The following is a 22,066-nucleotide window of genomic DNA, read 5'->3' as shown; positions in this document are numbered from 1 at the left end:
TAGCGAGGAACGAAAAGAGAGCGTCTTCACCTGTCTCCTTTCGATTTCGCCCTTCTCTTCCTTTCCCTCCGACTGGGGGGGAACTACGAGACGGAGAGAGCCGACATCCCCACCCTTGCGTGCCACGGCCGGGAGCGATGAACCATGGAGCCGGCTGGCAGGTCCCTGCGGCAGCCGCGTCCTCCTGGGCTCCTGTCGGGGAGCCTCCCTGCCTGTCCCCCTCTGCTGCGCCTCCTGTACCGTCTGCTGCTTCTGCTCACCTGTTCTCACTCTTGTGCGGCTGCTGCCGTTAGCGGTGGGTCCTTTTCTGTGCCCCCGACTTTTCCTTTACACCATTTAGCTGTTTAAATCACTATCCTTAATATATAGTTTACACTGCTGTACACATGTATTGTCAATCATCTTCATGGAATATGTATTTCAACAGATGAACTGTATATTTTATTTTGATGCATAGCTGGTGCTTGATTTTGTTCAAGGATGCTTTTTCATGTACGTTTAAGAATTCTGCATTTCTCTTGCAGTCTTTCTGTAGTTGGCTATATAACGCTTTTTACATCAACGTCCAACTCGAATGGTGAATATGTATATATTTAAAATGCAGAGCCTGAACCAGCAGGAAAATTATTGCAAAGGGAATGCAGATACTTGGATGTTTTATGAAGAAAAAAATACATGGGTTATGTGCAGTGAAGGTCTGCGGCAGTAGTACTTGGATTTGTTATTGCAAAAAAAAAAAAAAAAACAACCCATTTTTTCTGCAGCGTTTGCTTTTTTCTGACACTTTGATAAAGTGAAGAGGGTTACATGCGGATCTTTTTAAAGAAGCTGTGATTATTAGATACTGCTACAGATCCATTCTTTATCAATTGAAGTGGAATCCTGTTGTAGTAGGAAGCATCTGGAATACCTAGCTGAGAAGCAGTGAGCTTGGTGTCCTAGACTCTTAAGATCATGTAAAGAGAGGCTAACTGTTCACAGGTTCAGGTTTTTTTTTTAAGGATATCTGGGCTATTTTTTAGTTTCTGAGAGTACTTTGTGCTCTGAATGTTGAATGTTTGCAGGATGTGGAAAATATGTGGGTTTGTTTTAAACTATCATTCATAAAAACAGTCCATGCTCCATTTTAACACTTTAAAGTACATAGATAAATTTACCTTGCTATTAAGTACAACTATATAAAGAAAATATTTAGAGTTGAAATCAGATCAATGCTTGTAGTTCATACTATTTCTGCTTTTGAGTGGTTGACATACAGCTTTTTCTCTGCACTCCTCTTTAGCTTGGAATTGGAATGAGACCGCAGGAGATGTAGTTGGAAAACTGAACAACACTATGTTTAAACAGAGGGGCAGTAGCAGCAGTCATAACCATGCCATCCAAAAAGAAATCATACTGCCTTCAAGGCTAGTCTACTATATCAACATGGATTCAGAGAGGCCATACCTTGTGTTGGACACTAGGACAAGAGACCAGCGCAAGCATAATAAGGTATGATGGAGATTGAAGAAAATTTTAGAAGCAGGGATTCCATAAAAGTTGTTCATTAATTCCTCCAGGAAAGATTGGTTGTAAGTATTTATTCAGGACTGCAGGACATATGAAGCTGTGCCAAATTTTAGAGTGGGCAGGGAATAAATTAATACAGTACTTTTAAACTATTGTAAATTACCACTGATTAAATCCCAGAAGTGATGAGTTCTAAACTACAAGCCCACAGTTACAGTATGTAAGGTAGCTTGGTATAGCAAAATAAGATACTTGCACTGGGAAGTGGCTTTGCAGTGCTTTGGGGAAATATGCCAAGCAGATCTTTGTAATAACCACAAACAAAAATAGGAGGTATTTATAATTTGTTTGTGTTACAAATAATTTAAAAACCTATCTAAACCTGATTACAGCTGCTGAGTGGGTTCTCCTTTACAAAGGGAATACAGTGCAAGTAATAACGTGCAACTTAAATGAGTAGGCCTCTTAAATGATTAGGCTTAGGCTTGGACCTGAAGTTTTGATGAGTTTACTCTATTTTCAGAGCTATAGCATGTATCGAGGAAATCTCCTTAGCCAAGTCTATAACAATCTAGAAAATTTAGGAGATTTTAAACAATAAGTATCTAAGGGTCTGACCCAAAAACAGAGGAAAAGGCCTCGAGAAGCCCCCAGCAAGTCATAGACCTCGGGGGCTGGGCTTCTTCATCATCGGCCAGAAAAACCTCTGTATAAAACTTCTCTCTGGTTTTATAAAACGTTATAAACATGGACCACCGTACCCTGAGGCAGGTCATCAAAACGACGGCCATCGTTGGTCGTGGTTGGCATGTTGAACTGATTTATATGCTGCACTGATCTGTATGATGGAACATCAGATAAAGCTAAGTAATATCTGATGTTTAATTTGGTGTACTAAAGTGGTATACAGAAGGATAAAAATTAAAAATTGAAAAAATAAAAAGTGAGATAGTAAAAGAATTAAAGAACAGAAGATAACGTTTTATAAAACCAGAGAGAGGTTTTATACAGAGGTTTTTCTGGCCGATGATGAAGCCCAGCCCCCGAGGTCTATGACTTGCTGGGGGCTTCTCAAGGCCTTTTCCTCTGTTTTTGGGTCAGACCCTTAGATACTTATTGTTTAAAATCTAAATTTTCTAGATATTTACTCTTCTATTTTGCCACTACTTGGGTTAAAATCTTTGAGTGGATCCATTTGTCTGCCCTGGGAGCTTTTTATTTTAAATGGCTTGGAGGAGTTCTCCACATTTCTAACTGTGAAATACGTTTGTATCTAAAGTAGTGTTGAGTTGTTTTTCCATTTCTGATCATTCTTACATCTCTGCTCAAGAAATGCTCTTTAATAAGCCCCTGGGTTTAGTGGTGATCTTTATTTCTAAAAATGTTTGGGCTTCTCTGAAACTTGTGCTTGGCTATTGAAGTGTGTGCAAACGTTTTCAGGGCAATAGGTCTCCCTCACTTCCTATGGGCTAGAGTTACTAAAGTGTGCTATTACATTAGTGCACATTATTTTACCATGAGTCCCATTTTATGCAATGAGACCTAGTTACTAATAATATGCTACTATGTTGCCACATGCCAATGCTAGTAATGGGCATGCTAGTAACTTTAGTTGCTTCTTTACTTTTGAAACACAGGATCTTTAAAGTTAGAAATTATTCTGACAAACTATGGTGCTGTGCAGGGTTGGAAGAGAAGTCAATGTAGGGATGCAGTTGCTTATATAAGTCATAGTGACTTCAATTGTGATGAAGTTGCCTCTCTCTCCTGTCCCTACTTTCCCAAAGTAAAAGGGTTGTGGTTTAACCTATTAAAATATGTAGGATCGGCACATATGATTCTGGTCAGTGGAGATATACATTGGGGACAGTTTAGCAACCAGATTAGTTGATTTGGGATTGTATATCATGTATCTCCCTGAACCCAAGTTGTTTGAATTGGATTCTATTTGGAGAATGCATCATTCTGATTGACAAGGAGGATACATTTGTACATGCCTAAATGTGTGTTAGCCACCTACATGACAAGTTTCTTGTTTTTTTCTAAAAGGATTTACAAGTGCTAAGCCTTTTTATAAAATGTATATATGGCAGCATAGAAACATGGCACTATGCACATAACCATTTTAGAAATGCACACATTTGTATATAAATTTGCGTGTTCCCACCACCTATTCTGATCTCATACTCCCCCAGACTGCTCTTGCACAGTCCAAGAATTAACGAACTCCATAATCAGAAGGACTCGCTGGGATATAAGAAGATAGTTTATTTCAATCTTATCAATAGCAGTACAGGCAAAACAGGTATTCATATGGTTTGAACAGCAGTCCACGACATGTCCTCTCTCTCTCTCTGACCTTCTGGAGTCTTCTGCTCTCTTCTTCTTCTGTCTGATTTAATACCCCTCAAACTGCTCCTTATATACAATTCTGACCCTATTCATTTCAATGGACCCTAGCTTTGTCACCAGGGTTCTTGGACCTTATCAGTTGATCAAAATGACTTCACATATTCTCAAACTCTAACTATAAACAAGATATCTCCATCTCCATTTTCCGAATTGTAAGGGAGTCAAGTATAAGAAAATCTTCGCCTCGTCTTTCCGTTATTGGAGTCCCAAATACTGGAACACGTTACCTCGTCACCTTAAAACCCAAGTGGACCATGCCCTTTTTAAGAAGTTATTAAAGACATTCCTCTTTGCTAAGACTTACCCCTCAATTTACCATGTTGATTAAAGCATCCCTTGTCCCTTCCCTACTTAGTTCACTTTGTTAGTTTCTTCCCTCCTGTGTATTTCTTTATGCTTGCCTAAGCTGTTAAGATTGTACTCTTATTTAATTCTCTGTAAGCCACATTGCGCCTGCATGTGTGGGAAAATGTGGGATATAAGTAACAAATAAATAAATAAAAAAATATGCTCAGAGCGCATCTTATTAGATGGCTTTGCATGTTCCCCAAACTCTCCCCTAGCCCCCTCCTTTGGATGTTCTCACCCGGGGTGCAGCTGACCCAGTACTATCTCTACACAACCATAGCAACTCTTGCTCATGACGTCTTGTAGGTGCCAGTCCTAGGATTGTAGACAAGAACAAATGCGCCCTCCCTTGCCAGTTCAGCAGTTGCTACAGTGAAATGTAACTGTGTGTGTCAAAGGTGGTCCCTGATTTCTACAAGCTAGCTCTTTTGTATCAGAGATGATTCTGATTTTAAGAAGCCTAGCTCTTATTATGAGCCATTGGCCTGTATTTTACTGAGAGCAAGGGCTAGCATATTTCTTCACATTTCAAAGAAAAGTCATATCCAGGGGATATTACAATCTATGTTGGTTAGAACCTAAAAACGTAATAGCACAAATTAATGAGATCTTATTGAATCCTATATTAGAAGGGGAAATGTTTTGGATGCAAGAATTCCTGTTAACTTTAACAGGAGAAAAGCATATACCTTCATAAGCTAGCTAGTTGAATAAAACCAAATAAAACTTTTTTTTTTCTGCACTCTAGTATTAGGTGCAAAGACCTATTCATGCTTCTCCATGGAAAATGCCTCAGTTGGGTTCACCTATTGTTTACATATAGATAAATGCCAGCAAATAGATGCAAGTATGGGGATTATTCTACATATATGTGGATGTGCTGCTCTGCTGACAGATATGTGGTGGGTTTTGTAACTTTGTATGTATAAGAAAAGCTAATGTCATCCTTAAAGTCAGACTTTGTCCTAAGAGAGGTGGCATTCAGCATCAGAGATAAACACATTTACCTCGAGCAGTCCTCTTAAGTTCATGATCCCAAAAACAAATTATTTGGGAATTATGTATCTCTTAGAGCAGGTATAAATGTCAATTTAGCGCATACTAACAAATTAGTGTGCGTTTAAGTGCCAATCAGCCCATGGTTATACAGTGGGCTGCATTGCATTAAACATGAGCTATATCCCTTAGCACACCTTAGTAAAAGGACCCCCTCAATACTTCAAAGGAACTTCCAAACCACTCCCCAAACATACCACCTTTTAAGTTATTATTTATATTTACTGCTTTTTTGAAAGAATTCACTCAAGGAGTTATTAAAACCCTGTATTTGCCATCTTGCTCGCTCTCTGTGTAGTAAGTAAAATCTATTTATATGTGTATGCTTTTCTTGCATGCAGAAGTCTTTTATCCATATGTGCACACGGCACCTCAAGCTTCTAAAATTTACTCTTGAAGCTTCTTTGTACATGTAAAAACAAGGTAGCCAGCAGAACGCATTGTGATGTGTGGGAAGCTTTTTCTCTTGTTGTGTAAGAAATTATGCTTGTTGCCTGATGGATTTTGTTTAAAATATGATTCAGACTATTGTCATATTCTTTCTCTTTCATACATGAGAGAGATGAGCTTATACATAGTAACATAGAGGGGTATAATCGAACATGCCGGCGATCTATTTTGGCGGCGGTGCAACAGCTGGCCAGAACCGTATTATCGAAAAAGATGGCCGGCCATCTTTTTTTTTTTTTTTTGATAATACGGTTTAGCCTGGCCAAATGCCAGAGTTCACTGGGTTTGAGATGGCCTGTTTTGTTTTTCAGCGATAATGGAAAAAAATGCCGGCGATCTCAAACCCGGTGAAATCCAAGGCATTTGGTCGTGGGAGGAGCCAGCATTTGTAATGCACTGGTCCTCCTCACATGCCAGGGCACCCTAGGGGGCACTTCTAAAATGTTTAAAAAATACAAAAAAAGCTCCCAGGTGCATAGCTCCCTTACCTTGGGTGCTGAGCCCCCCAAATCCCCCTCAACCCCACGCCCCACAACTCTACACCATTACCATAGACCTTATGGGTGAATGGGGGCATCTACATGTGGGTACAGTGGGTGTTGGGGGGGCTCAACACTTAGCACCACAAGTGTAACAGGTAGGGGGGGAGGGATGGACCTGGGTCTGCTTGCCTGAAGTGCACTGCACCCATTAAAAACTGTTCCAGGGACTTGCATACTGCTGTCAGGGACCTGGGTATGACATTTGAGGCTGCCAAAAAAGTGCTTTATTTTTATTTTTTTCATGTGGGAGGGGGTTGGTGACCACTGGGGGACTACGGGGAGGTCATCCCCCATTCCCACCAGTGGTCATCTGGTCAGTTGGGGCACCTTTTTGAGGCTTGGTCGTGAAAGTAAAAGGACCAAGTAAACCCGGTGAAATACTGCTTAACGCCGCTTTTATTTTTCCATTATCCGCGAAAGCCGGCCATCTGGTAGCCACGCCCATGTCCGCCCATGTCCCGCCTTCGCTTCACCGGTGACACGCCCCTTTGAACCTTCGCCGGTGAGGCGACGGGAAAGAGGGCGATGCTGTCAAAAAAGCAGCTTTCCATTAAATCGATTTCGCCGCTTTTCCGAGATTGCCGGACATCTCCCAGCGCTCCCACCAGGTGCATTTCCTCATAGCTGTATCCGGGGTGACTCCCAGGTCCACCATGATCTTGCCAGGGCCCTCGCTCCAGGTGCTCAGGGTTTCCAGGTGCTTTTTGGCTAGGATCAGACAACCCTCAGGGGGAGGAATGCTGGTTTGGCCTAACCCCTGGTAAGCCTTTCCTCGGCTGAGAGGTGCCCAGCTCTACCACCGGCTGCCTTTCAGGTGCTGTGGAGGACTTGCAGCTCATCTGCATATCCTTTACAGCCTTCTCTGGGGTGACTCCCAGGTCCATTCCGATCCACTCAAGGCCTCCACTCTAGGTGCCGCGCGCCGTCATTTTTCTCTTTGCATTTATTTTTCTCCCAGTTACTACTTATGGCTCTAGTACACTTTTTCTTCTTGGTACTGTCCCTTCCTAATCTGTTTCTCCATCTGAAACCACTGTACACTGATGGAACACATTGTCCACCCTCTGTATTCATCTTCTCACCATCTTTTTCTCATCTCTCAACCTTCAACATTTCCTTCCTTCCATTCATCCATCTCCTTTCTATCTGAGTACATCTCACCTTCGTCGCTGTGATACCGCTCCTACTCTTCTCCGTACTCTTGCTCCTTCTCCTGCTCTCTGCTGGGGACATTAATCCCAATCCTGGTCCTCCACATCAGCTCTCATCCTATTTGTGCAGGTCACACCGTGATATCTTCAATCTAATTTCTGTTCCTCTCCTACCCCCTTGTTCCCTGCCTTTCTCTTGCGCTCTGTGGAATGCCCGCTCTGTCTGTAACAAACTTTCCTACATCCATGACTACTACTACTACTACTACTATTTAGCATTTCTATAGCGCTACAAGGCATACGCAGCGCTGTACAAACATAGAAGAAAGACAGTCCCTGCTCAAAGAGCTTACAATCTAATAGACAAAAAATAAATAAAGTAAGCAAATCAAATCAATTAATGTGAACGGGAAGGAAGAGAGGAGGGGGTAGGTGGAGGCGAGTGGTTACAAGTGGTTACGAGTCAAAAGCAATGTCAAAGAGGTGGGTTTTCAGTCTAGATTTAAAGGTGGCCAAGGATGGGGCAAGACGTAGGGGCTCAGGAAGTTTATTCCAGGCGGTAGGGTGCAGCGAGACAGAAGGCGCGAAGTCTGGAGTTGGCAGTAGTGGAGAAGGGAACAGATAAGAAGGATTTATCCATGGAGCGGAGTGCACGGGAAGGGGTGTAGGGAAGGACGAGTGTGGAGAGATACTGGGGAGCAGCAGAGTGAGTACATTTATAGGTTAGTAGAAGAAGTTTGAACAGGATGTGAAAACGGATAGGGAGCCAGTGAAGGGTCTTGAGGAGAGGGGTAGTATGAGTAAAGCGACCCTGGCGGAAGATGAGACGGGCAGCAGAGTTTTGAACTGACTGGAGAGGGGAGAGGTGACTAAGTGGGAGGCCAGCAAGAAGCAGATTGCAGTAGTCTAAACGAGAGGTGACAAGGGTGTGGATGAGGGTTTTGGTAGAGTGCTCGGAAAGAAAGGGGCGGATTTTACGGATGTTGTAAAGAAAGAAACGACAGGTCTTGGCGGTCTGCTGGATATGAGCAGAGAAGGAGAGAGAAGAGTCAAAGATGACCCCAAGGTTTCGAGCTGAGGAGACAGGGAGAATGAGAGAGCCATCAACAGAAATAGAAAATGGGGGGAGCGGGGAGGTGGGTTTGGGGGGGAAAATGAGAAGCTCGGTTTTGGTCATATTTAATTTCAGGTGGCGTTGAGACATCCAGGCAGCAATGTCAGACAAGCACGCTGAAACTTTGGTTTGGATGCAAGGTGAGATATCAGGGGTAGAAAGGTAGATTTGGGAGTCATCAGCATAGAGGTGGTAGGAAAAGCCATGGGATGAGATTAATGAACCAAGGGAAGAAGTGTAGATAGAAAAGAGGAGGGGACCAAGAACAGAACCCTGGGGTACGCCGACAGGCAGAGGGATAGAAGTAGAAGAGGATCCACCAGAGTGAACACTAAAGGTGCGGAGGGAGAGGTAGGAAGAGAACCAGGAAAGGACAGAGCCCTGGAATCCAAGTGAGGACAGGGTATCGAGAAGTATGCTGTGATCGACAGTGTCAAAAGCAGCGGAAAGATCAAGAAGAATGAGGATGGAATATTGACCTCTGGATTTAGCCAGTAATAGGTCATTGGAGACTTTAGTAAGCGCAGTTTCGGTTGAGTGGAGAGGGCGAAAACCAGATTGTAATGGGTCAAGAATAGCATGTGAGGAGAGAAAATCAAGGCAGCGGCGGTGAACAGCACGCTCAAGTAATTTGGAGAGAAAAGGAAGGAGGGAGATGGGTCGGTAATTAGAGGGACAAGTAGGGTCAAGTGAAGGCTTCTTAAGGAGAGGTGTGACCACAGCATGTTTAAAGGCAGCAGGGACAGTCGCAGTGGAAAGTGAGAGGTTGAGAATGTGACAGATAAAAGGAATAAGAGTAGGAGAGATGGCATTAAGAAGGTGGGTGGGAATGGGATCAGAGGAACAGGTGGTACATTTTGAGGAAGAAAGGAGAAGTGTAGTTTCCTCAATAGTAACTTCAGGAAAGGAGGAAAGGGAATGAGGGGAAGGAGAGAGAGGGGAACGGACTAGTGGAGGGAGAGCTGGTGAGGTAGAGAAAGCAAGGTTTATCTTTTGAACCTTGTTGTGAAAGAATTCAGCAAGGGTCTGAGGAGATAGTGAAGGGGGAGTTGGGGGAGGGGGCACCTTGAGGAGAGAGTTCAATGTGGTGAAGAGAAGTCGAGGATTAGAGCCAAGAGAGTTGGTCAGTTGGATATAATAATCCTGTTTGGCACGTAAAAGAGCAGATTGGAAGGAGGTCAGCATGAACTTAAAGTGTAAGAAATCAGCAAGGGCCCGAGATTTCCGCCAGAGGCGTTCGGCGGAGCGGGTACAGGAACGTAGGTAGCGGATATTAGAAGTCAGCCAAGGTTGGGGTTTTGTACGCCTTACAGGGCGGGTCATCAAAGGTGCAAGAGTGTCTAAGGCAGAGGATAGAGTATTGTTGTAAGAAGAAACAGCCTCGTTGACAGACGTGGATGGTGCCACAGTAGAGAGGAGGTTTGAAACATGGGAGGATAGAGATGAAGGGTCAATGTCGTGAAGATTCCTAGATAAATTAGATAGGATAGGACGGGACTGGGAGGGAGGAGATTTAAGTGTGAAAGTTATAAGATGGTGATCAGAGAGGGGAAGATCGGAGGCAAGGAAACTAGAGGGTGAACAGTTGGAGGAGAAGATGAGATCAAGACAGTGACCATTTTGATGAGTGGGGGAGGTGGAGCATAGTTGGAGATTAAAGGACGACGTTAAAGCGAGTAACTTGGAAATGTAAGAGTTGGAAGGATCATTAGCAGGAATATTAAAGTCACCAAGGATGAGAGAGGGGGAGGAAGGATCATGGAAGAAGGCAAGCCAGGCATCAAAGTCACTGAGAAAGGATGAAAGGGACTTATCAGGGGGACGATAAATGACCGCTATTCGAAGAGGCAGAGGAGAGAAAAGGCGGATAGAGTGGACTTCAAAGGAGGAAAAACAGTGAGATTGAGGTGGAAGAAGGGGTTGAAATCTGGAGGAGGGAGAGAGAAGTAGTCCAACACCGCCCCCACGGCCAGCAGGGCGAGGAGTATGTGAAAATAGATAACCGCCATGGCACAGGGCTGCGACTGAAGCAGAGTCATCAGGGCAGAGCCAGGTTTCTGTTATGGCGAGCAGATGGAGGTGACGCGAGATAAAGAGGTCCTGGATATAGGGGAGTTTGTTACAGATAGAGCGGGCATTCCATAGGGCGCAAGAGAAGGGCAGAGAAGAGGAGGGGAGTAGAGGAATAGAGATGAGGTTAGAGAGGTCACGGTGAGATCTGTAGAGTTTGGATAATAGTTGGTGAGGAGGGCCAGGATTGGGATTGATGTCACCAGCTGAGAGTAAGAGAAGGAGTAAAAGAGAGCGGAGGAGAGTAGGAGAGGTGTGGCCACGAAGGCGTCGAAGGCGAGAGGTATTTAGGTGGAATGGGGAAGGCAAAATGGAGGGAAGAAAGAGACGGAGATTAAAAGCCAAAAAGGAGGAAGAGGGTAGGAGAGAAGGTGAGGTGATGAAGTCAATGGATGGGAAGTGAGTTCCTGTAGCGGAGAGAGGTAGGGGGTGAGGGAAAAGATTAGGAAGGGACAGAGCTAGGAAGAGAATGTGAATAGGGGCCATAAACGATTAAGGTACTTTAGCAACTGGAAAAAGATTAGATACAAAGAGAAAAATGCCCCGCGCGCCGTTAGGCGCGCGGCACCTAGAGCGGAGGCCCTGAGTGGATCGGGGTGGACCTGGGTGTCACCCCGGAGAAGGCTGTAAGGATATGCAGATGAGCTGCAAGTCCTCCACAGCACCTGAAAGGCAGCCGGTGGTAGAGGTGGGTACCTCTCAGCTGAGGAAAGGCTTACCAGGGGTTAGGCCGAAGCCAGCATTCCTCCCCCTGAGGGTCGCCTGATCCTAGCCAAAAAGCACCTGGGAACTCTGGGCACTTGGAGAGAAGGCCCTGGGAAGGTCGGGGTGGAACTGGAGTCACCCCGGATACAGCTGTGAGGAAATGCAGAAGGGCTGCAAGTCCTCCACAGCACCTGGTGGGAGCGCTGGGCACCTAGAGCGGAGGCCCTGAGTGGATCGGGGTGGACCTGGGTGTCACCCCGGAGAAGGCTGTAAGGATATGCAGATGAGCTGCAAGTCCTCCACAGCACCTGAAAGGCAGCCGGTGGTAGAGGTGGGTACCTCTCAGCTGAGGAAAGGCTTACCAGGGGTTAGGCCGAAGCCAGCATTCCTCCCCCTGAGGGTCGCCTGATCCTAGCCAAAAAGCACCTGGGAACTCTGGGCACTTGGAGAGAAGGCCCTGGGAAGGTCGGGGTGGAACTGGAGTCACCCCGGATACAGCTGTGAGGAAATGCAGAAGGGCTGCAAGTCCTCCACAGCACCTGGTGGGAGCGCTGGGCACCTAGAGCGGAGGCCCTGAGTGGATCGGGGTGGACCTGGGTGTCACCCCGGAGAAGGCTGTAAGGATATGCAGATGAGCTGCAAGTCCTCCACAGCACCTGAAAGGCAGCCGGTGGTAGAGGTGGGTACCTCTCAGCTGAGGAAAGGCTTACCAGGGGTTAGGCCGAAGCCAGCATTCCTCCCCCTGAGGGTCGCCTGATCCTAGCCAAAAAGCACCTGGGAACTCTGGGCACTTGGAGAGAAGGCCCTGGGAAGGTCGGGGTGGAACTGGAGTCACCCCGGATACAGCTGTGAGGAAATGCAGAAGGGCTGCAAGTCCTCCACAGCACCTGGTGGGAGCGCTGGGCACCTAGAGCGGAGGCCTCTTTATCTCTCGTACTCTCCATCTGCTTGCCCTAACTGAAACCTGGCTTTACCCTGAAGACTCTGCTTCAGTCGCGGCCCTATGCCATGGAGGTTCTTTTCTCCCATACTCCTTGCCCAGTTGGCCGCGGAGGTGGTGTCGGGCTACTACGTTTGTCCTCTTGTAGATCTCAACCTCTTCTACCACCTCAGTCTCAAGGTTTTTCTTCCTTCGAAGTCCACTCAATCCATATATTTGCTCCTCTGCCTCTCCGAATACCAGTCATTTATCGACCCCCTGATAAGTCCCTTTCTTCTTTTCTCACTGACTTTGATGCCTGGCTTTCCTTCTTTCTTGAACCTTCATCTCCTTCCCTCATTCTTGGGGATTTTAACATTCATGCTAATGATCCCTCAGACTCTTATGCTTCTCAGTTTTTTGCTTTAACATCCTCTTTCAATCTTCAACTGTGCTCTACTGCCCCCACTCACCAGAACGGCCACTGTCTTGATCTTATTTTCTTCTCAAACTGCTCACTCTCCAGTTTCTGTGCCTCAACTCTTCCCCTCTCTGACCATCATCTGATAACATTCACACTTAAACACCCTCCTCCCCAGTCCCATCCAATCTTAACCAATACATTTAGGAATCTTCAGGCTATTGACCTTTCTACTCTGTTCTCCAGTGTTTAAAATCTCTTCTCTACCACTGTTATCCAAGTCTGTCAATGAGGCTGTCTCTTCCTATAATACTATTCTCTCCTCTGCTCTGGATACTCTCGCTCCTCCCATTCCCCTTTCTGTAAAACATACCAAACCCCAGCCTTGGCTGACCTCTAGAATATGCTACCTACGTTCCTTTGCTCGCTCTGCCGAATGCCTTTGGCTGAAATCCCGTGCCCATGCTGACTTCATACATTTCAAATTCTTGCTGACCTCCTTCCAGTCTGCCCTTTTACTTGCCAAACAGGACTATTACATCCAGTTGACAAATTCTCTTGGCTCAAACCCTCGACGTCTCTTTGCCGCACTGAACTCTCTCCTCAAAGTGCCTTCACTTCCTCCCCCCCATACTCTGGCCGAGTACTTCCATGATAAGGTTCAGAAGATTAAACTTGAATTCTCAACCAGGTCACCTCCACATCTCCTTCCCTTAGTCCATTCTCTCAACTCTCCAACCCCTGCCTCCTTTTCTGAAATCACTGAAGAGGAAACTACACATCTTATTTCCTCCTCGAAACTAACTACCTGTTCCTCTGATCCTATTCCCACCCATCTACTTAACACTATCTCTCCTACTGTCATCCCTTTTATCTGTCATATCCTCAATCTTTCACTGTCCACTGCGACTGTTCCTGATGCCTTCAAACATGCCGTAGTCACACCACTCCTTAAAAAACCTTCATAGGACCCTACCTGTACTTCCAACTATCGCCCCATCTCCCTCCTCCCTTTCCTATCCAAGATACTTGAACGTGCTGTTCACCGCCGTTGCCTTGACGTTTTCATCTCAAGCTATTCTTGATGCACTTCATTCTGGCTTTTGCCCCCTTCATTCAACTGAAACAGCGCATTCTAAAGTCTTCAATGATCTGTTCCTGGCCAGATCCAAAAGTTTCTATTCTATCCTCATCCTTCTCAATCTATTTGCTGCTTTTGACACTGTTGATCACAGCCTACTCCTTGATACGCTGTCCTCACTTGGTTTTCAGGGCTCTGTTCTTTCCTGGTTTTCTTCTTATCTCGTCCAACGTACCTTTGTGTATACTCTAGTGGATCCTCCTCTACTTCTATCCCGCTGTCAGTTGGTGTACCTCAGGGATCTGTCCTGGGACCTCTTCTTTTCTCCATCTATACTTCTTCCCTTGGTACACTGATCTCATCCCATGGTTTTCAGTATCATCTTTACATTGATGACTCCATGATCTACCTCTCCACACCAGAAATCTCAGCCGAAATCCAGGCCAAAGTATCAGCCTGCCTGTCTGACATTGCTGCCTGGATGTCTCAGCGCCATCTGAAACTAAACATGACCAAGACTGAGCTTCTTATCTTTCCCTCTAAACCAACCTCTCCTCCTCCCCCATTCTTTATTTCTGTGGATAACACTCATCCTTCCTGTCTCATCAGCTCATAACCTTGGGGTTATCTTCGACTCCTCCCTCTCCTTCTCTGCACATATTCAGCAGACTGCTAAAACCTGTCGTTTTTCTCTATAATATCACCAAAATTCGCCCTTTCCTTTCTGAGCACACTACCAGAACCCTCATCCACACTCTTATCACCTCTCGCTTAGACTATTGCAACTTGCTTCTCACAGGTCTCCCACTTAGCCGTCTCTCTCCTCTTCAATCTGTTCAAAATTCTGCTGCACGACTAGTATTCCGCCAGTGTCGTTATGCTCATATTAGCCCTCTCTTCAATTCACTTCACTGGCTTCCTATCCGTGTCCGCATACAGTTCAAACTCCTCTTATTGACCTATAAGTGCATTCACTCTGCAGCTCCTCAGTACCTCTCCATCCTCATTTCTCCCTACATTCCTCCCTGGGAACTCCGTTCACTGGGTAAATCTCTCTTATCTGCACCTTTCTCCTCCACCGCTAACTCATTTTATCTTGCTGCACCATATGCCTGGAATAGACTTCCTGAGCCGGTACGTCAAGCTCCATCTCTGGCCGCCTTCAAATCTAAGCTAAAAGCCCACCTTTTTGATGCTGCTTTTAACTCCTAACCCTTATTCGCTTGTTCACAACCCTTATTTTATTATCCTCGCTTTAATATTCCCTCATCTGTTTGTCCTAATTAGATGTAAGCTCTGTCAAGCAGGGACTGTCTCTTCATGTTCAAGTGTACAGCACTGCGTACGTCTAGTAGTGCTATAGAAATGATTAGTAGTAGTAATAGGACAACCTCTCCCTTTCGTCCAAGGTTTGGACATTCAGAAGGTCACAGCTCGGCAGATGTTGAGATTGTTGGGCCACATGTCTTCCACAGTGTATGTTACACCCATGGCTCGTCTACACATGCGATCTGCTCAATGGACCCTGGTTTCTCAGTGGTATCAAGCCACATAAAGTCTAGAAGATGTCATCTAAGTGTCCCCGGAGCTTCAGTGGTGGATAGTTCTGTCCAGTTTGACCTTGGGACTACCATTCCAAATTCCTCAGCTGCAAACATTGCTGATGATGGGTGCATCTGTCCTGGGGTGGGGAGCTCACGTCGATAGGCTTCACACTCAAGGAGCTTGGTCCCTCCAGGAAACAAATCTTCAGATCAATCTCCTGGCTCTGGATCGGCTGTCCCATCAAATTATTCTAATCCAGACAGTCCTCTTCTTCTAGAATTGCCTTCCGAAGAACCATGGATATTGTTTTCCGACCCTCATCACACAGAATGAGGGGTCATTTCTACATCCCAACCTCCAGTCTCTGGCTCTCATGGCCTGGATGTTGAGATCCTAGAATTCGCTTCCTTGGGTCTTTCAGAGGGTGTCTCCCGGGTCTTGTTAGTTTCCAGGAAAGATTCCACTAAGAGGTGTTATTCTTTTAAATGGAGGAGATTTGCCTTTCTTGTCCTACACAGACCCTGCTTGAATACCTTCTACATTTACCAGAGTCTGGTCTCAAGACCAACTCTGTAAGGGTTCACCTTAGTTCAATTAGGCTCGCACTCTACACGCTGATAAGTGCTATCTCTGGACAGCCTTTAATTGTTTGTTTCATGAGAAGTTTGCTTTTGTCAAAGCCCCCTGTCAGACCTCCGCCAGTGTCATGGGATCTCAACGTCGTTCTCACCCAACCAATGAAAGCTCCTTTTGAGCCACTGAATTTCTGCCATCTGAAGTACTTGACCTGGAAGGTCATTTTCTTAGTGGCTGTTACTTCAGCTCATGGAGTCAGTGAGCTTCAGACCTTAGTAGTGGATGCACCTTATACTAAGTTTCATCACAACAGAGTCTGGTGGTGTCGGAGTTCCATCTGAACCAGTCGATTGTCTTGCCAACATTCTTTTCCCGTCCTCAAGCCCATCCTGTGAAAGCAGCTTGCACACCTTGGAGTGCAAGAGAGCATTGGCCTTTTATATGGAGCGGATGAAGCCCTTCAGACAGTCCGCCCAATTGTTAGTTGCCATTGGTAAACGCACCATTTCCAGTTGGCTAGCAGATTGCATTTCCTTCACTTAGGTCCAAGCTGGGCTGACTTTGGAGGGTCATGTCATGGCTCATAATGTCAGAGCCATGGCTGCGTCGGTAGCCCACTTGAAGTCATTGAGAGATTTGCAAGGCTGCGACGTGGTCTTCAATCCACACATTCACATCTCTCTACTGCCTTGAGCAGGATACCCGATGGGACAGTCGGTTTGGGCAGACAGTATTGCAGAATCTGTTTGGGGTCTAGATTCCAACTCCACCCTCCTAGGCTTGTTTTATTCTGTTCCAGGCTGCATCTCCTCTAGTTGTATGTAGTTTCAGGTTAATATGCATTTAAGTCCTTGCTGTTGTGAGGCCCAATTGACCACTGTTTTGGGTGAGCCTGGATTTTAGGGATTCCCCAAGTGTGAGAATGGTAAGCCTAATTGTCCTCATAGAAAGCGAAGATACTTACCTGTAGCAGATATTCTCCGAGGACAGCAGGCTTCACATTCTCACAATCCCGCCCACCTCCCCTTGGAGTTGTCCTCAATACTTTTTAATTCAATTTTATGTTGTTTTATAGAACTGAGGAAACGCGATTATGCTGCGGGTGGGAAGGCACCCTGGGCATGCGTGGTGTGAGGCGTGGCATGCGCCCAGAAGGCGCTCAAAATTCTTTGCTGGCTAGTATGCAAATTCCCGAGCAACGCAGATAATCTACCCACTTGTGAGAATGTGAAGCCTGCTGTACTCTGAGAATACCTGCGACAGGTAAGTATCTTCTCTTTTTGGTATATCATCTCTGACCTTATCTGAAACCATCTGAAGTGGTATGCCATGGGACAACAGACCCACCTTGCTTAAGGGCTGGAAGAGCATTGCCTCTCGGATGACCCTACTAGCAGGTAGAGATAGAGATAAACTAAAGGCAGTGATGCCAGACGGCCAGCTCCTTCCTAAGTCAGTATGTCATTCGTAAGCATTTGCCAAGGCCAAAAAATATGAAACCAATAACAACCAGAAACCATCCTCACTATGAGAAACAGAGAACCAAATAAGAACTTCGAAATAACTGCAACTTGATCCAGAAATCGGAATCCTTTCCTTGTTCCCATATCTGTCTGCAAAAGAGAACCCAGAAGGAAAAACTAGCCACACTGCGCGGAAAATGAAAAAAACGTCGGTTGAACTAGGGAGGGACCCTGGATTCATCTGCTGCATTAAAGGAAAGAAAATTATCAGGTAAGACATAATTTTAACTTCCTTGTCACTTGCAGCAGATGAATCCAGGAACTAGAGGGATGTACCAAAGCATTGCTTAAGTAGGGTGGGAAGCTGACGCTCCCTGCGCCAACAGTCCGCCCCAAAACTCGCATCCTCCCGAGCAGACACATCTAGCTTGTAATGCTTCGCAAAAGTATGACGGGATGCCCAAGTAGCCGCCCGACAAATCTCTTCCAGAGATGAGGTCTCCGCCCAAGAAGCAGCCTGTGTCCGAGTAGAATGCGCCTTCAGGGCCACTGGAGACGCCCGCCCTTGTAGCAGATATGTCGCTCCAATGGCTTCCCTAATCCAACGAGCAATGGAAGCCTTAGAAGCCGCCTCACCTCTTTTCGATCCCGACAAAAGCACAGAGATTATTATTATTATTTATTATTATTATTTATTGCATTTGTACCCCACATTATCCCACCTTTTTGCAGGCTCAATGTGGCTTACAGGGTGTTAATTTGGTATGATCATTACATAGTATTATATACAGTCAGTAATAAATTGGAAGTAAGAGAGGAATTAATTAGAAGGTAATGGGTAAGGTCGTGTCGAAGTGTTTTAGAGCGTTTGGGTGATGTACAGAGTAGTATGATTCATCAAGGATTGTTTTTGTATGCTATGTTGAAGAGAAAGGTCTTCAAAGCTTTGTGGTATGATTCATTGAGGATTATTTTTGTAGGCTTTGTTGAAGAGAAATGTCTTCAAAGATTTGCGAAAGTTGGTTAAGTTGTCCGTGGTTTTCAGGGTCTTGGGTAGTGCGTTCCATAGCTGTGTGCTTTTGTACGCAAAGGTAGTAGCGTATGCCTGTTTGTATTTGGTTCCTTTACAGCTGGGGAAGTTCAAGTTGAGGAACTTACGGGCTGATCTTCTGGCATTTCTGGGTGGTAAGTCTATTAGGTTCAGCATGTAGATTGGGGCCTCTGCGTGAATGATTTTGTATACGGTCGTGCAGATCTTAAACTCAATTCGTTCCTTGAGCGGGAGCCAGTGTAGTTTCTCTCTTAGGTGTTTTGCGCTTTCGTATTTGGGTTTTCCAAAAATAAGACGGGCTGCGGTGTTCTGGGCTGTTTGGAGTTTTTTAATGGTCTGTTCTTTACATCCTACATACAGAGCATTGCAGTAGTCCAGGTGACTTATCACTAGTGATTGTACCAGGGTGCGGAAGACGTATCTAGGGAAAAAAGGTTTTATTCTTTTTGAGTTTCCACATTGAGTAGAACATTTTTTTCGTTGTGTTCTTCACAAGGGTATCGAGTGTGAGGTTTCGATCAATAGTGACTCCCAGAATTTTCAGATTTTCTGAGATGGGAAGTGTGCAGTAAGGTGTGGTTATGGTAGGATAGTTGCTTGTGTTGTATTGGGATGTGAGGACCAGACATTGAGTTTTTTCTGCGTTCAGTTTTAACTTGAATGAGTCCGCCCAAGAGTGCATGATGTGGAGGCTCTGATTGATCTTGTTGGTTATTTCGTTTAGGTTATTTTTGAACGGGATATAGATCGTAACGTCATCCGCATATATGTAGGGGTTAAGGTTCTGATTTGCTAGTAATTTGGCCAGTGGTGTCATCATCAGGTTGAAGATAGTTGGCGAGAGGGGGGATCCCTGAGGAACTCCACACTCCGGTGTCCAGGTTGGTGATCTGTCATTGTTCGTTGCTACTTGGTAGGACCTGGTGGTGAGGAAGCCTTTGATCCAGTTGAGAACTGGGCCTCCGATTCCAAAATATTCTAATAAGTGTAGTAATATTTCATGGTCTACCATGTCGAAAGCACTAGACGTCGAATTGTAGTACGAGTGTGTTTTTGCTGGTTGCTATTGTTTTTTTGAATGAGTTCATTGCAGACACAAGTACAGTTTCAGTGCTGTGGTTTGATCTGAAACCTGATTGAGACTCATGTAGGATTGAGTGTTTGGTTAGGTATTCCGTGAGTTGTTTTGTCACTATGCCCTCCATCAGTTTTGTTATGAGCGGGATGGAGGCGACTGGTCGGTAGTTTGTTAGGTCCATTGTGCTTTTCTTGGCATCTTTTGGCAATGGTGTGAGAAGGATATTTCCTTTGTCCTTAGGGAAGAGACCATTTAGGAGTCTGTAATTCAGTTGGTTCGTGAGGTCTATTTTGAATTGTTTGGGGGCAGCTTTTAGTAAGCTAATCGGGCAGATGTCAAGTTTGCATTGAGATTTGGCGTATTTTCCAAGCCAGTGTGTGAGTTCATCCATTGTAATCAAATCAAAGTTGGTCCATGATCTGTCCGCTGGATATTCCCCAGATTTCGGGTCTAGGCATTCAAGGATGCTTGTATATTCTGTGGTAGTGATTGGAATCATGTGTCGGAGCTTAGTGATTTTCTCTTTGAAATATTTTGCTAGGTTAGTAGCCGATGGTGTTTCTGTGCTATTTGAGGTGACCAGTGTGGTGTCTAGGAGATTGTTTACAAGTGAGAAGAGTTTGTGCGTGTCCTTGTAATTTGGTCCTATTATAGTTCTGTAGTGCATTCTTTTGGCTTGTCTGATTTTGTATTTGTATTTCCTTTGCTTCTGTTTCCATTCATTGAGCGTGTATTCGTCTTGTTTTTTTTCTCCAAGCTCTTTCTAGTCTTCTAACCTGTGTTTTTAGTTCCTTCAGCTCTCCGTTGAACCAGGGGATTGAACTTTTCCTGTGTGAGGTCCTAGTTTGGAGTGGTGCTATTTTGTCTAGCACTGATCTGCATCTTTTATCCCACCCCTGTAAAAATTGGGGTGAGTCTGTAGTTGTCGTCCATTCGTTCGGTGTATATTTGTTGCCAGAATATCAGCGGATCTATCTTGCCTCTTGTAATGTATGTCCTCTTTTCTTGTTTTTGTTGTATTGCTTTTGTTTTCCAGAGGAGCGATGTGTTTGCCTTGTAGTGGTCTGACCATGGTATGGCTATCCATTTTGTGTCTTTTATTATGATGTTCTCTTCTGGTGAAAATTTGTGGGTTATGATGTCTAATGTATGTCCTTTCTTGTGAGTGGGTTGCATATTAGGCCAGTGGAAGTCCCAAAGTTGAAGGAATTCCTTGCATTCGTGTACGTTGTTTGTGTTTATATTTTCCAGATGAAGGTTGATGTCTCCCACTATAAGAATATTTTGGTAAGACAAGCAGGTATTTGATATGAAATCCATGAAGTGTGGCTGGGCATTTTGCCATTTGGCCGGAGGTCTATAAAATAGGATTATATTTAGTTGGTCGTGCAGGTTGGGGTGGTTGATCCTGACTGAGGCTATTTCGAGTTGGGGGAGGATTGATTCCGCTGTTGTTGTGACTGTGAAGTGGGCTTTATAAATTATGGCTATTCCTCCACCTCTCTTTCCTTCTCTTGCCCAATGGATACATTTGTACCCTGGTGGGCAGAGCTCTAGGATTATTGGGTCTTTGGCGTTATGAGTCCAGGTTTCATTGATGAGAAGGAAGTCAAGGTCATCTGCTGTTATCCAGTCAGTTATCGTTGTGGTTTTTTCGATTACTGATCTAGCATTAGAGTATCCCACGTTTCCATATCATCAAGCTGATCAATCCATAGACTGGTGGGTTGTGTCCATCTACCAGCAGGTGGAGATAGAGAGCAAACTTTTGCCCCCCTATATGTGGTCATGTGCTGCCGGAAACTCCTCAGTATGTTCTCTATCTCAGCAGGTGGTGGTCACACACAGCAGCAGCTGTGGCTAGGCCTCCAAGCCTAATCCTTAGGTTTTGTTGAGGCCTGGGGTTGAGGGCTCTTTTGAGCAAGTGCAAACCTGGTGGTGCCAGGTCCCTCCTTTTCTCCCCCCTCCCGCTGGCTCCGTTTAAAAAAAAAAAAAAAAAAAAAAATTTTAAACGTCTTTAAAGGCGTTTAATTCGACGTTTCTTTAAACGTTCATTGCAGCTACTCACTGGGACACCAGTTCGTTACAGCTCGGAGCGGCAAGCAGGTAATTTTACCTTTTTATAGCGGGCAGGGGGTTCCCCGATTCTTCTCCTCGTGGCATATGGCGTCGGAGGGCGAGGGCGCAAAGGGTCGCTCCCCGGATCGCTGGAGCGCTTCTAGAGGGGATGCGGGGGTTTTACAACCTGATTCGCCCTTGATGGGTGACGGTTTAGTGACCGATGAATGTCCCGGTCGTTCCTCCGGCGTGGCGGTTTTTTCCCGCCATAAACGCCCATCCCCCGCTCCTCGCCTCCGCCATCTTGGCCGGCCACGCGGCTCGGACGGCTTCTTCGTGGGCCGCCCTTGAGGTTGGAGACATTAATGCCATGAACGCCCTTAATTTGGGCGACGGCACAAGCGGCTAAAGTTAAGCGCCGTTCTTCCCGCGCGGCTCCTTCGCGGAGTTTCGCGCCGGACGCCATTTTGGATGCGCAGCATGTCTCTCCCCCGCTATTGCGAGCACCGGTTGAGAG

The 22,066-nt window shown here is 45.4% G+C and overlaps 1 protein-coding gene across 1 annotated transcript in view; it reads left to right on the top strand.

Annotated features, from left to right (window-relative positions):
* Positions 1-224: 224 nt before the first annotated feature.
* ADAM23 (ADAM metallopeptidase domain 23) overlaps positions 225-22,066 on the top strand; it is a 1,183,145-nt gene continuing 1,161,303 nt past the window's right edge. The window contains exons 1-2 of the mRNA XM_030210005.1: positions 225-295; positions 1,283-1,491. Coding sequence (XP_030065865.1) covers positions 1,336-1,491 — 156 coding nt within the window. The 5' untranslated portion in view covers positions 225-295; positions 1,283-1,335. The remainder of the gene's footprint in view (positions 296-1,282; positions 1,492-22,066) is intronic.

This window comes from Microcaecilia unicolor, chromosome 7, assembly GCF_901765095.1.
Source record: "Microcaecilia unicolor chromosome 7, aMicUni1.1, whole genome shotgun sequence".
NCBI classification, from domain to species: domain Eukaryota; kingdom Metazoa; phylum Chordata; class Amphibia; order Gymnophiona; family Siphonopidae; genus Microcaecilia; species Microcaecilia unicolor.
This window is presented reverse-complemented; position numbering and strand designations above follow the sequence as displayed.